This window comes from Mchenga conophoros, linkage group LG9, assembly GCF_057382185.1.
Source record: "Mchenga conophoros isolate Kocher_MC1m ecotype Shallow Benthic linkage group LG9, M_conophoros_male_GT1.1, whole genome shotgun sequence".
NCBI classification, from domain to species: domain Eukaryota; kingdom Metazoa; phylum Chordata; class Actinopteri; order Cichliformes; family Cichlidae; genus Mchenga; species Mchenga conophoros.
Window position 1 is genome coordinate 20,495,533 of NC_140534.1, and position 15,347 is coordinate 20,510,879.

A 15,347-nucleotide genomic window follows, 5' to 3' on the forward strand; every position below is an offset into this window, starting at 1 on the left:
GCAACCATTCTCTGCGCACATACAATGAGCCACGGGTAGAGATTAAAACATGACTTTTGTTGTCTTTTCACATGGAGATGTCACAAACAAGACAGAGAAAAACAGGGGGAGATGGAAGGAGGGGGAGAAAAAAAAAGCGCTGAGGGGATGTCGTGCTTTGTGCGTGAACTGACACAATGACTTTGTGACTCAAGATTTGGAAATAAAACATTTTGAGTTATTTTATAAAGGCAAACAAAACCAGCTTAGGCAGCCCCGATAACCCCCCTCCATATTTACGTCCCCCACAATCCATCCATCTCCCAAATGTAAATGCTCCATCTCTCGTTTGACACATCCAGCGATTACAGAACGCTCCATTCACATGGTAATCACAGTGTGTGTGTGTGTGTGTGTGCGCGTGTGTGTGTGTGGATGCTGCTCCAGTGGCAGCAGTGGTGTTCTGGCAAACACAGGCCACGTAAGGAGAGCAACGCTGCCTTAATAATGTCACTGTATGGAAAAGCCATCTTTTTTATGTGTTTCTGACGGGGGTCCTTCACATTGTTAAACACAGCGAGGAACACCGCATGGCACATCTGATTTTGCACAACTTTGCGCGTCCTAAATTTGACACCAGCTGACACTCCACGCAAGCAAGAGCGGCGAGCAAGAGGGAAAGCGTCTACTTGTGGTGAATTAGGTGAAGGGGTGGGTGGTGGTGTTTGGTGGTGGTGGGGGGGAATACAGCTGATGAGATGGGTCTGTGTCCCAACACTGCAAAATCTCATGGGAGTGGTATTTATTAATGCACAGCCCAAATGATAAATCAGCCAACCGGGGAAGACCGAGACAGAAACGTGCTGGCTCGTTGCGGGACTGTCCCTCTAATTTCCTCTTGATTTATGGACGGGATGGCTGGTTAGTTGCCCCGTCATTAATTCTCACGGCCAGAGAGGGTTCAGACGGGCAAGACTGACTGGCGGTGGAAATAAAACGTGGCTCCGAAGCTGTGCTTGAACCGTCTCGAACACACCTGAGGGCCACATGAGAGGGATTTTATGAATATAGACTTTTTAGTGTGATATAAACTTGATTTTAGAGATCCAAGGACGCTGATATAAACGAGTAATCTGGTCAAAATCTCTTTGTTTGTGAACAGCTGTTTGCTAAAACTACATTTTTACTTTATATTTTCTCCATCATTTCTCATAAATAAGCGGTATATTAATATTTAATACACAGTTTACAGTAAACAGTAATGTAGCTTTAGACAGCTAGAGTGTAAAGGACATTAAAAGGTTTAATAATTTTCACCGCGTCAGACATCATAACTTTTTCTAAGATGTATTTTATATTTAAAAAGCTGTTTTCATTGTTATTCATCTGTTTACACACACGTTTCCACTTAAAGGTGCCTATTGGAGAGTTATAGCAGTAATATAACAGTAAATATGTTTGTATGCTTACAGCTACCTTTTAATGTATTATTAATATTTATGAAATGTTTATACTGCTTATGAATTCCAAACAGGAAGTCTTAACGTGCTACCATATAATTAATAGCTACAATTAATCAGGTTACATAAAACAGCTCTGGTGTTAAAAATGCTAAAATGCTGCTAAAAGCAAGCCTGTTTATAAGAAAAACAGCCAGCTGTTAGTGGAGAATAGCAAGGAGATTAAAGTCAGCTAATAAAGACCACAAATAAAGACTTTATGGCAGTGTAGACTTTAGTTTTAGTAATCTATGAGAGCTATGGTGCTAATTAGGCAGTATGAGCATAGACAATAGCCCATTAGAGCACAAACAGGCAGGACAGGCCCATTGTTTCATTAGCAGAGCGCTCTCTGAAGGTAATTAAACTGATTTGAAATTGACTAAAATAGCTGCAGTGTCGTACTAGCCCAGATTATCAGCGAAAGCCTCTTGACAGACGCCGCTCTTTGAATGTGTTTTTTTTTTCTCTGAAATCCAACCAAAGCTTTAAAGTGTTAATATTTCAGGCGCAGGAACACACATTGTTGAAACATGATGAGTTATTACCAGCAATGATCACAGGCGATTTTTTTTTAAAAGTGAGGAGCGCCGCATCTCTACTTAAATTTGGCCCTAATTGTTTTGTTTCAGTCTATTAATCTTAAAAAGTGACACAGAAGAAAGGATTTCTGCAGTGATGAATGGTGGGACATTCCAATTCCCACTTAATAGCAATTAATTTTCTGATACCCGCACAAGTTTGGCTAGTTTTAATTAGTTTGTTCTGAGGAATCGGGGGGAACTTCACCCCGGATTTCCATGAAAGCGGCGTCTGACTGACTAAATACATTCTCATCAAAGGGAACGGGGTGAGGCTGTCCGACCTTTCTAAGATTCAGTGTGCATTTAATTTCCTATTTACACTTTAAAATAACTCATTAGCATAAGTCCTCTGCACACAGACCTGAGCCGAACACATTAAGACAATAGCTCATTTAAATCATGTCAGAGGAAAAAGTTGCAGATACCTCCTCGCCGTGGTTGATCTATATATAGTACAAGATAGGTGAATTATGAAAGTGCAGTTTTAAGGGTTGAATTCCCACTGGGGCCACTCATGCTTAAATGTGCAGGTATGTAGGGATGAATGTGGTAGGCGTCTATTCACTTACGTTGTAAATGTCCAGTTTTGGTGCCTAGTACAGTTGACATATAATTCCCAATAAACTCAGAGCCACTGTAAATCACAGAGGTTATACTCTTAATATCAATAAGGAGTCTTTGAACTTTTACTTTTATCTGCTGGTTTAGTGTTTTAATCGCTAAGAATGGAAACCGCCTCAGCACCATTGGTAACACCTGCTTTAAAATCCTGGTGGTCGGGCAGAGAGATTTAGATAAAGAACAATTATTAAAAACATTATTAACCACCCTGATTATGTTCTGTCATCTGAGTTTAGTAAGCTGTTCCCACCAGTACCCCAGTGCAGAACAAATAGACACTTAAAATCCTTCATTTCCTCCGCTTTTAGATCACTTACCTCTAGATTAACCTTTAGATTTTTTAAATCATTTTTAATGTCTTTGTCAATCTGTCTGTTTATTTTATGTATTTTTTCATGTATTTTACTATTTATTGCAATTTTATCTCTTGACTTCATTCTTTGTTGATCTGTGCCTTCAAGTGCAACACTGTAGGTGACTAGAGTTTAGTGTGATTGTGTGAGTAGGTTGTGTGGATGAAGTACAAAGCTGCCCCTTTTGGAGGGAGTCTGAGTGATATTCAGTGGTGTAAAACCTTTCACTTTTTAACTATATTTAATCAGGGTTTTAACTTTGTGAACTGCAAAGCAGATAAAATGTGCTTAAGTGGATGAATAAAAGCCAAAAAAGAAAAAGCTGTCTATATTATTGACTATTTTTTATAATGAAAGTTCATGAAATCCAGTATTTCTTATGGACGCAAAACAACAAAAAAAAAGAGATCAAACAAGTTTTGGATGTATGTAATGGGGAATGTGTGTGAGGCAGTGTTTTAGTGTAATCCTAGAATTATTAGATATTTATTTGTTGTTTTATATATGAGACACCTCTGAGCGCACACTTACTGTCGATCGCCTGCAGATACTCCATGTGCAGGGCGCTGGCACTGCTAGCCCCAGCGGCGGATGCCACTGACGGTAGGAGGTCAGACGTGTAAGGGCTGCGGTGGCCCGCCAGCAGAGCCATCTGGTGGTAGTACTCAGCTGTGGTCAGACCTGTGTGAGGGGCTGGAGGAGAAGAAAACAAAGTAACCAAAACATAAACTGATCTGCACCCACGGAAGAAACACTTAAAAGAAAAAAAAAAGGCTGGGTAGAGGCGGAAGAGGAAAAGAGAGAGATGCAAAAGGAAGGGGAAAAATTATTAGCGAGTTAGAAAAACATGACAGGCTGAGCACCTGCACTGCGTTTTAAGTCTGCATTCATTTACATTAGATGATAATCAGCTCAGCAGAACAGTAATGAGCACATTAGCAACACCATCAAGTTTAGCAAAACAGCTGCACAGGGAGCATCACCTGAAGTGGGGAGCCTCACTGGGGATTACCGGATGCTTGCTCAGAGATTACAGTGAGTGTGCATTAGTGTTTGATTGATGCATTCGTGTTGTGAACACCAGAACCGATCGCCTTACAATACAATGCAGTTTTTAAACAGCCTTCGCTCTTCGTGCCGATCACCCGGAGAAAGGGCATGAGCGTGTACATGAATATATATATTTACTGTATGTGTGTGTGGTAAGAGTATGTGGGCTGGTGCATCCTTTGCCAAACACGGCGCTTGTGCTGTGCGCATGGGGGCTGCAGATGCAGATATGCAACCTGCTCCTCGACTCTGCACATTTAAACTCTGCAGGAAACAAAAGGCCTAAATCTGCCCAGATAGATCTGCGTGCTACAATGTCTCTCTTTTTCAAGTCATTCCCTTAGTTATGGAGTACTGTAAGTCCTTGAACCATAGCCTAAAAATAAACATCTGGTGGTGGGCTTCCGTATGCAAATATTCTAAGAAAGAGAGAGGAAAAGACTAACACTGTGGTTTTGGATGCAAATATGGAATCGGTTCAGACCACTGAGTGCTGCAGATCTTTTTTTCTCCCCCAATTGAAGAAATAAAGAGAAAATAAATAAAGAAACAGTGTATGAGGAGATTTCCTCTTAAGGCTGGCCTGTATGCCTGCAGAACACATCCATGATTGGTTAAATGAATGGCAGAAAAAAATTCTAAATTAATTCGATCTGGCTTTTATGTCTTCAGTGGAAGGGGGGAGTTTCTTAATTGTCTCCAGTGTTCCGCCTTAGCTTTGCTTTTGCATTCAACCATAATGTGTCCCATTCAGGAGCCGTGCGCAGAAAAGAGCTTTGCAGAATTTCTAAATCAGAAATGCTGGCATCCGAGTGCGATCCTCGGGGCAAAATGGGGGAGTGGGGGAAGGCTGTCGGTGTGGCACTCAATGTAGGGAAGGCAGAGACATGCCTCAGGACTCCATGAGCCACCGGGTGCTCCAGCATAACAATAGGAACAGGGGCGAGCCTAACTCTGAACTCGGTCTCATATAGAAAAGAGAGAAATATTGAAGGCGGGAGGGGGGCACAAAAAAAGAGATGTGAAAGCAAATGTGTGGCAGCAAGAGGGTGGCACTAAATCCCACCCACTTTAAATCTCCATTAGATTCTGTTAATTAATTCATCATTATTCAAATGTACTTTTTGCTGGGAAAAAAAAAATCTTTGCATATTGAAGGAGGCTCCCTGTAAGCGCGGTGATATACTAACAACACAAAAGCTGATGGGTTAATTAATCACCGGATTGATTAAAGGAGTAATTAGGTGCCTCATTCACAATTCACAGCATTATGGAGTGAAAAGGGGATCATGTGGTAGGTTGGAGAAACTATTTTGATTTAAAGCAATCCGAGACCGGCGCACATTATTTTGCGGTAATGGAAAATTGGAGGGTAGAGAGTCGGAGCTTCGGTATATCGCTCTAGTGCACGAAAAGGAGCAAGGGGGGGAGGGGGGGGGGGACTCTTGGTCGTTACTTAGTCACAGCTTTCAACAGACCTGGATGAGAAGAGGTCGAATGCACGGGTGCAGAGGAAATGTCCCAGCTATTTGCCATTTCAGAAATACACTTCAGTGCAAGGTTGTGGGCTAAAGTGGGTCTCTGCTGCTGCTGAAGTACCAAAAGGCTGATGGCTGAGAAGGTGAGGGCCATAAATGATTATTGGGACATTTGGAGCTCTATGAGGTGAATGTAGATGTTTGGCAAATAAGATCTTACATAAAAATAAAAGATATTGTTTTTTTAATTAAAATATGACCAAAATCATGATGAAAATAACTCAATATGTTTATTATTAATTTAAAAAGTTTTGTTCTTTCTCTAAGTTGCTAAGACTTATTTTATATATTTATAAAATAAGGTATAAAATAAATGAACTGCTACACATCAGATCAATTGACTTCCCAATTAAAATCCATATTAAGATGTAAAATTGCTCTCAGTAGGATGCGATACGAATCACCCCCCTTTACACCACCAAACTGTGAACTTGAGCCCGACCCTCCCTCCGTGTGCACGGTGTAACTGTACGTGACCCTGCCGCTCACTGATGCATCCTCCAGAGGTCTCCGACATGACTCACAGATCAAAAGGATTAGCCTCCCTCCAATCTGAGCCCCCACCCACACGGATGGCGCTACACTCATAATACTCCCATCTACCCGCTCCCCTCACTCAGATAGCATCTCGCCAACCCCTGGGTCTTAATAGAGATGGATCTGGTTGCCTCTCACCTGACCTCTTTTGATCTCGAACAGGAATTAAACGGATACACACAACCGAGATTCCCCCTAATAGCAATCGAACCTCCGTAATCAATTCCAGCCGTTATTTTTAAGGGTCTTCTGAGGCCTTATCACCCTCTGCTGGGGTTGTGTGCAGCTGAGTGTGTGAGTGTGCACGCGTCATGCGTTGTGTGTGCGTGTATCAGTTTATGTTTCATTTTACTCACCATCTGCAGGGCTGAGGCCCCGGGTGGCTGACAGAACGGAGATGGAGGGGCTGCTGTGGAGAGAGCGGATGTAGTCCATGTATGGGTTGATGTAGGGGTGTGGATGGTGGAAGGGCGACTCAGCCCCCACAGACGGGTTCCGCTGGGGCGAGATCCGGATGAGGGAGATGTCGGAGAAAGCTGGACTGCCCGCCAGAGCAGGAGGCCTGCAGAGAAGAAAATATTAAGATAACATGACACATATGATACAAGCTCAAATCACAGGTTTTCACTAAAGGCGTCACATAAAGGGGGGTGGTATCGTGCTTTTCTTTATTTTCTGGCATTTGAACGCTCTTAGAGGGGTTCCAGTGATACAATAAGGGATGAAGTAGTCGCTTAGTATGATGTAATAATGAGGAAATATCATTAAACTGTTGATCTTAGCCACAAATCTCTGGCCATCTGCACAGAAACCTGCACCCACCAACCTGCTTTAAAAAACATCTGTTTATGAGGGGCAGCCAATCAGATTAAAAGCTGACTTAAAATGAGAAGAACAAGGTTGAGATGAATACGGATTATTTGAAACTGTGACTCATGCAAAGCTACTCAAGAACCAAAGTATGGAGCTAGAAATTTCGGCATATTTTTTTTTTTCTTTACAGGAAATTTTTTTTGAATAATAAAAAATATATGTGTAGAAAGGAATATTAAAAACACACTGTTTAACAAATGTTTATCATTTTTTTAATATATATTTATATATATTTGAAAAGTCACATATAAACTTGATATTACAAAACTGAATGAAAAAATAAAAATAAACTAAAGGAGGCTTTCTGTAAAGAATTGAGTTGAATTGAATTTATTTATTTTTATTATTTCTTATATTTTTGGGGCTATCCTGGTACGTATTACTTATTTTACTCTTTTTTGTGCACAATGCTTTGTGACCGTTTGTCTGTAAAAAGCATTTAATAAGTAAACAACTTATTTTTCTTTTGGTATTTTTAACCTGATCTAAAAAGTTCAGCAGAAATTAGTCAGCTGTTAATTTGATGGATATATGGAGCTGATATTAACAGCAAATGGGGGGGAAGTAAAAAGCCTTCTTTTTATGTATCTATAAATAAAAGTAATATTTAAAAAAAAAAAATTATTTAAAAATTAAATTTAAAAATTAATAAAATTAAGAACATTTTTATTAAATGATGATTTCTTTAAAGTGGCCCTAATATCTCTTCAATCTTTGACTTATAAATGAACTTACTTCAATATTGCTGTCACAGACTCCCTCTATCTGACACCATTTAGAGACCAGTTAGCCCATTAAAGCCAACATGTGTACAAGAATAAGATCTTTTGATTCCACTATGTTGTCATTTTTGAGTAAATTAAACATAAATAAGTCAGTTTCGCCACAGTTGAACCAGGGACATCAGGCTTGTTTCAGCCTGAACATCCAGATGTTAATTCGATTGGCAGACTGGCAGTGGCGAGACCAAACAAATAGACTGTGACACTATCTCTCTCCCTCCATCTGCAAAGCAGAGAGGACAGTGCTGCATTCCAACTGCTCCCTACGCAGACATTTCCTCAGATCAAAGGCAGCTTTCACCACTGCGTCTTAATCAGAGGGAAACGTTAGACCGAGCTCACCGCTAGCCAGGGCCAGACAAGCAACGCTGCGCCGCAACGCTACATTGCTCAGATGGCTTCGAACTTGGCTTGGAGATGAAACCGTGTACAGAATTGCACATGACGGATACAATTTTGTACAAAATCCACTGGCAAGTCTCATACAAATTCTCATTCTTTAAATAGAAAATGTGAGCGCTATCAAGCTTCACTTTATCAGAAACCTTTACTATCAAATTTCTCTTTTCTGCGAGATGTGAAATAAAGTTGAGAACAATCAGGAAAACTTCTTAGCAGCAGAGTTTGAGATTAACTAATTTGTGCCCACTTCTTATAATTGGTTAGGAGCGCCTGGAAACTTCATAATGATGGCCTACACCACAAAGGCCTTCCCCTGAGGATGTGGAGAAAGCCCCATATCAGGCAGACATTAACGGGCTAAAAGATTAGACTGAATTAGCCCCTCTGCTTCTCTGGGGCTCCCCGATGGACTGGTCTACTGTGACAAAAGACCCCAGGAGTAGGAAAGGATGAGCGAAAAGAGGGAGAGGAAAAAGTCTGGCCCAACGTTTGTTTCGCAGTGACCTTGAGCAAGGCCAGAGGGAGTGGAACAGCCCAATTACGACCTCTGCCCCATCCCCTGTTCCCCTCCTGGCCCCTTCGTCCCTCCACTTCACAGCCCCCCTAATGAAAGAGCTCAGGCCAGGGTCAATAATGAGCACTGAGGAGTGGAAACGACACACACACCCACTGAGGAGCAGACCCAGAAACACACAGTCACACGTGAACTTCTTCATCTTCAGAAGCCTTTCTGTAATTAGACCAAAAAGGGGCTATGGGGCAATTTTAAAGGCCTGCACTGCGGTCGACAGTGTGACAACATGTCTCGCGACGCTGAAGCAGGTGGACGGGAAAAAGACGCCGGCGCTCTCCGGAGGAAGAAGAGAAATCCTGAGCAAAACCTTTTCTGTTTGAAGTGCGCAAAGGTGGCGACTTTCAGGCTCATACCTGACATTGCAACACAAACGGTCGTGGGATTTTTCTCCACCTCCATATGATTGGTGTCTTTTTGCACGTCAGCTGGAAGAAATCTCCTCCTCGCCGAGAAAGCCATCGTGAGAGCAAACGGGCACTTCAAAACAGGTGTGCGAACGAAAGAACGTGCTCACGATAAGCAAGTCATGTGCCCCCACGCCACCATCATATGCCTCATTTGCAGAGATCACAACATAGCTGCAGGGTGATGTTTGCTTTCTTGTCACATGGCAGAGCTTGAAGCTCGTACACGTACGCACTCGGGGGAAATATGTAGCACGGGGGAAACTGAAAAAACCTGCTCTGTCAGTCATTAAAGAAGAGAAACGGACATGCAAACACACATTTTTAACCATTACCTGCAAAAAAAGGCATTTGGTTAGCAGCAAAGTAAGCACAACTAATATCTCTGGAAGCATTTTTCACATTTTCTGTGTTGAAATAAAAACCCAGGAGGAAGAGCAGAGGAATTTCATGGCCTGTTTGAGGGAAGCCAGACATCCACTCTGGCTGCCATGACACTGATTAAACCTGTCATGTGTTGGCTGCGTCCCCGTACGCCGGCCTAAGCTAAATGCCTCTACCTTTACTTAGTTTTTTCCAATTAATTAAAAATAAGATCAGAGCAATCGCCTGCATGGCCGGAATACTGGTGGGAAAATCGTGACAAATGGAAGAGATGACTGTGAACAGTAGTCTCAGGGAGGGGAAGGAGGGAGTATGTGAACATATGACCTATGAATTTGGGAGGGAAGGGTGGACAGGGAAGAGTTAGGGCAGAGGGGGAGTTGGACAAGGAGGGAAGGGGGGAAAAAAAGACGTCTCAAGGGGTCCGCAGCCAGGTGTGAGGGGATTTAAGGAGGACAGCGGAGAGATTGATAGTTCGGAGGAGGTTCGGCGCGTCTTTAAAACAAAATGCAAGCGAGTGGCCGATCCTCCGTGCTCAGCTGCTCTCTGTAGGGCCGTGATCATCTCAGCATCTGCCAGCATGCATTAATCAACATGACAAAAGGAAGCAGTCTGACAATGTGCAGCGTGTGTTTGCAGGAATGTTCGCCCTGTGTGTGCGCTAATGTGAGAGTAGGTGTGTGGGTGCGGAGAAGTAGCGTCTCGGATACACCTGATTTGAGATTTACATCAAAGTTGTCCTGCAGGGTTTTACATACTTCTTCTTAGAAGAGAAAAACTTCACTCTTCTGCGTCCTTCACAGGTTTATAAATTCCTATTAACCCTTAAAGAAGACGTCCTGCAAAACGGGCAAAAGGAAAGCCTGAGCTCCTGACATATGGAAGCTATTTCCTTTCACGTGGCCTTTCTTAAACCAGCCAGCTCCTCTTTAAGGCATCGCATGTTTACACGGGGCGGTCTGTGGATTTTAAACTGTCGTCTTATTTCACCCAATGAATATACACTTGCCAAGTGTAAATATGTCCCCAAAAGATTTTGAGTTTTTGTAGAGTGGGAGTGTCGAGACCTTGAATCTTTGTTTGGAACAAGATTATATCAACACTAATAATTTTTTTTTTTTTTGGAGTGGGGAGAAAGCGACAGAAACATGCATTTGCGGTGAAGGCTGATGACTTCACTTAGGCACACAAGGTATCATTGTGGTGCAGCAGCCTGACCTGGTGGTATTGACATAGCGGTGTGCTAAAATAGGAACCGGGCTCTGTAAAATACTTTTAGCTCAAGCATGAAATCGTTGCGCATGAAAGAAAAAAAGATGAACATTTCTTCATGTGTTCTTTGGTGACCAGCACAGGAAATTGGCGAGTCCAAATCCAATAACCCAACAACTGTATTCATGGACCTTCAAATTTTCATCTGTGAGCTGCCAGTCTACTCCCACAGAGAGTCGCGAAAGAAAAAAAAAGGCACTGAAGCCAGCAGTCATGACCCTGCCGAATTGAGAGGAAGTCTTACTAAAACCAGTCTGTACACTGCAACGGTTCATGAGTGCTGGAAAATGTAGCTTTTCCATGACACAGGCCAACAATTACATTGATTCGATGTCACATTTACAGGGGAACTAATGAATATGAAATAGCATAGATGCATCTCATGTTCACACTTAACTACTGCCTGTAGCTGCAGCTATGAATAATAGTATACTGTAGCTAGCTGTAGCTCAGGAGGTAGTGCAGGTCACCCACTAATTGGTAGGTTTGTGGTGCTGATCCAATCTGTATGCAAAAGTGTCCTTGGGCACGATACTGAATCCCAAGTTGCTTCAAAGTGTGAAAGTGTGAATGTCTATAGATAGAAAGCACTTAACCATAGAAAAAGTGCTTGTATGTATGTGGGCAAAGTATCAAAGTGCTACATAAGAACCAGTCCATTTAGCATTTAGCTATTATTACATATACATTACATATTATTACATAGTCCGGTGTCATTAACTTGATAACAAGGTTTTTTCTTCTCTCTTTACACTCGTAAATGCAAATTATAAGCAGCCAAGTGCGTGGAAGAAGCTCAAGCTAAAGTTAGTGATGGCTAATGCTCTAGACTTGTAGACAATCAGTATTAGGGGCAACAAAGAACTGCAGTTCCCTATAAGAACACTTGGTGGGCTGGCTCCAAAAGTCAGTACATTCCCACACACTCACCCGCTAAAATGTCCACTTCTAGACATCTTCTAAACATTTTAGCTGTAGCCTAACTGTAGCCTTTTTAATGAGTATGCTAACTTTCATAGGGATGCTATGGTTAGCAGCTTCGCCTCACACAATAGAAGGCAACTGGTTCAAATCCCAGCTGACGCCATTCTGTGAGGATGTGAGGTAGATAAAGTGCTACATGAATGAGTATAATACATTTCTTTTTTTAAAGATAGGTGCTTTGTTTAATTATGTTAACAGTATCTGTAGCAGTTTAGTATGATAGTATGTAGTATGCTAATAGATAGCAGCTACCTTGGTCTGTGCTATTGCTAGCACTACACTGGCTCCAAAAACCCCTGACTGTGATTACTCTAAGCACCTGATTGATGGTAAGATGGGAAAATATTGCTTTAATATGTTATAAGGATGGAACTTTATTCACCATATATCAAAACCTGAGCATGTTTCCTATCCATATGCTCCCCTACTGTCAAGGAGTGCTGCCGCAGTCAGTCTGAACAAGGCCTAACCCATCACAAAGGTCTCTGTGATTCTATTATTTTCTCTGTTTGACACAAAAACATTGCAGTACTGTGAACTGACAGTTTTTTGTTCTCTCTTTTTTTTTTTTGCTAACAATATTTAGTAGCAGATGGATGATTTAGTAACAGAACACTGCACAGGACTTCATATTAGTGAAAAATAAAGAAGCAGTTTACACACACGTGGCCACAAGGGGCTGAGTGAGGTGGGAACTGAGAGTTTTAGAGGGAATTGGGATCTGTCAGGTGTCAGTACCTCTCCTGACCGAGGCTGACAGCATCACATGCCCACCTCCCCCCCTCAAACCTCACCTCAATCTCACCACCTCATAGAAGCCGGCACTCCCACCCCCCTCACCCCACCCACTCTCAACCCTCTAACCCACCCAGCCACGGCACAGCACTGCCACCGCTCTGAAAGCCTAAACCAGAGAGGTGGAAGAGAGAGGCTCCTGACAGCGGAAACACAAGCACTTTAAAGCTCCAAACCCTTTCACTGAGATCAAAGGGCCATAGGAACTGAGCCAGCTGAGACCCAAGGAGAGAGGAGAGGGAGCTGAGACAAGGGGAGAGAGAGAAGACAGAAAGAGACTGAGAGACACAAACAGAGGAAAGAGTATTCAGGGGTTCCTTCATTAAGACTTCATTAAGACCTGCAGCTAACACACATTCCAGTGCAAACTGGACTCCCTCTTCCACAGCAATCCTTCATGGCCTTTGTGACAAACCATTTTTCTTGGGATGACGAACAGAATAATAAAAAGAATTTTCTCCACACTGCGCCAGTAAGAGTCGTGCAGTGTTTTGTCTTAACTTTATTCTATTGGTGCCTTTTAGGCAAATATCTGAGAAAAAAAGGGCTTTTTATGCAGTAAATTTTACTAACACCCCTTCAAAGAAATGTGTTCTCCACTTTTTTTGCTTTTGAAATGCTCATTATTATCTTAATTGCCCCATATTAAAGAGAAGGACCTGTACAGGTTGTATCCCACCTTTTCCTCTATGGTTGCAGTAATAGACTCCTTTAACCCCAATGACCATGAACAGGATAAGCAGTCAAGAAGATTAATTGCTGGAAATAACAGTCGTATGCAGTGTATGGATGCACCTAAGCTCCAGACTGGTCACCTCGTCAAATGTTGAAGTTTAGAAACTTCAAAAATCAAATGAGTGATTCATCAAATAAGGCTGAAAAACTCATTCTTTGGCCTTTACTGTCAGCACCATCTAATCTGAATTTCCTCGTTGCAGTCCAGCAGCAGTGTCTGCTTTAAGCTTTTCTTCTGGGCAATGCAGGCGGCAGAGCTAGCAGGGTATGGTGAGGTTGCCAGGCATTCGGGGTAAATATGTTCCCCGAACGCTGCGAGGGCTCTGCGTGACCCTCAGACATCAAAGGCCTGGGTGGGTCCGAGGGGTGGGAAGGATTTCTATTCATGGTCACATCAAGCAGGATTCCCTCTCTGCGGGATACCTCTGGGGGCGTGCCAGACATTCCCATACACTGCGTCGTCAGTTCACACATACTCTCTGTGCAGTTCAATTCCCAGCAGTCTCCTTCAATCCCCCCTAACTCCTACAAGTGTGTGTTACAGTCACATTCACACGCAAGCAGAAGATACACACTCGTTCTGCCAGAACGGCATATAGCTCATCTCTGTGAGCACGTATCACTCCACGCCGCTGGAGCGGTAAGACATGTTTATTAGCAGGAGTCAGAGAGTGTGACAGGGTTGAGTCATAACACACGGGTCCAGGTGTCAGCGGCTCTGGTTGAATCTGCCACCTCTGTGAACTCCAGAGGAGTCATGAACCTTAAAAGTTGAGGCACACGTGAAAAATGCTTCTTGTTCGAGATCAAGGCGAAACGCTCAGAAAGAAAGGGACTGGGCTTTATCGAGAAAAAACAAAAACACAAGACAGATTCAAATCTTCTCACCACTCGTGCTGGTTTCAAAATGTGACTGAAAACAGTCGTCGTTTTTGAAAAGTTTATATTTGGCTTTGCCACGCAGCAGGGTTGGTTTTTTTGTGTTTGCTCTGTGTTTTTTTTATTTTGTTCACAGGCAGTTTTAAAGCCTTTTTTTTTTTTCAACGAACTGCAATTAAACGTAATTTCAGCCATCGCGATAAGAACGTCTACCAAAACGAATCAACTAAGTATACGGCGAGAAAATGAAAACATGAAAGTGAAATTGCACAAAATGAGCCAGGCCTTTTTTCCTGTAATTTCAAGGGGGCTGGAATCAGGGAACAAACATGAGCTCAGGGGAAAAAAACAAGAAAAAAAAGAGGATTTTCTTGTTTCTTTTTGGTCGTCTCCCATGCTTGATTTTGCTCTTTTACAAGTAGAACACCTTCATCTCTGTGCGCAACCAATTACGTACTTGATTGCTGTTTTTTTCCCCTGCTTTTCTCTTTTTTTTTCAAAGCGAGAGAGTGAGTACAGGTGGAATTAGCTCTCAGTCAGTGTTTTGAATTCCTCTGGCATGCCTCGGGCAAGAGTGAAGACAGGAGGGGGACTCCTGGGTGTTAAAGTGTTAAACTTCTGAAAACATGGAGGAAACACATCTACCTTTCTTTTCCCTCTCAAGCCGTGTCTCGATGGCCCCGATGCCTTTACACAGAAACTCAGCTGACGCCTGCAGCTAAACAGGGTTCAGGGTTCCACACCCCATCGCCCTAGCTACCCGACGAGTCAGGTAATGAGCATGCGTGCCTGCGTGTACGGCCCACAGGTGAGGGGCGGTGTTGGAGAATGAGTGTGGCCCAGGGGCTGCGAGGAGCCTCGTGGATCCGTGAGACAGCTCCGCACGATCCCCTCGCAATTCGACACGTCACACTGGGCTGCCGAAATGAGCAGCCGCACGGATGGGCCTGAGCAAATCACAAACAATACACAGCGCTACAAGACAGCAGAGACACACTGCTGGAGATGGTTAATCCTTCAGACAGAGATCTGAGGTAGAACAACAGAAAAAAAAAAGGTGGGGGTCAGGAGGATGAGGAAGGGAGGGAAAGCCGAGACACAG

General features: G+C 42.8%; 1 protein-coding gene across 1 annotated transcript in view; it reads right to left on the reverse strand.

Moving 5' to 3' along the window:
• gli3 (GLI family zinc finger 3) overlaps positions 1 to 15,347 on the reverse strand; it is a 96,286-nt gene that overhangs the window by 20,053 nt on the left and 60,886 nt on the right. The window contains exons 5-6 of the mRNA XM_085286851.1: positions 6,518 to 6,723; positions 3,568 to 3,729 (exon numbers count right to left, since the gene is read on the reverse strand). Coding sequence (XP_085142977.1) covers positions 3,568 to 3,729; positions 6,518 to 6,723 — 368 coding nt within the window. The remainder of the gene's footprint in view (positions 1 to 3,567; positions 3,730 to 6,517; positions 6,724 to 15,347) is intronic.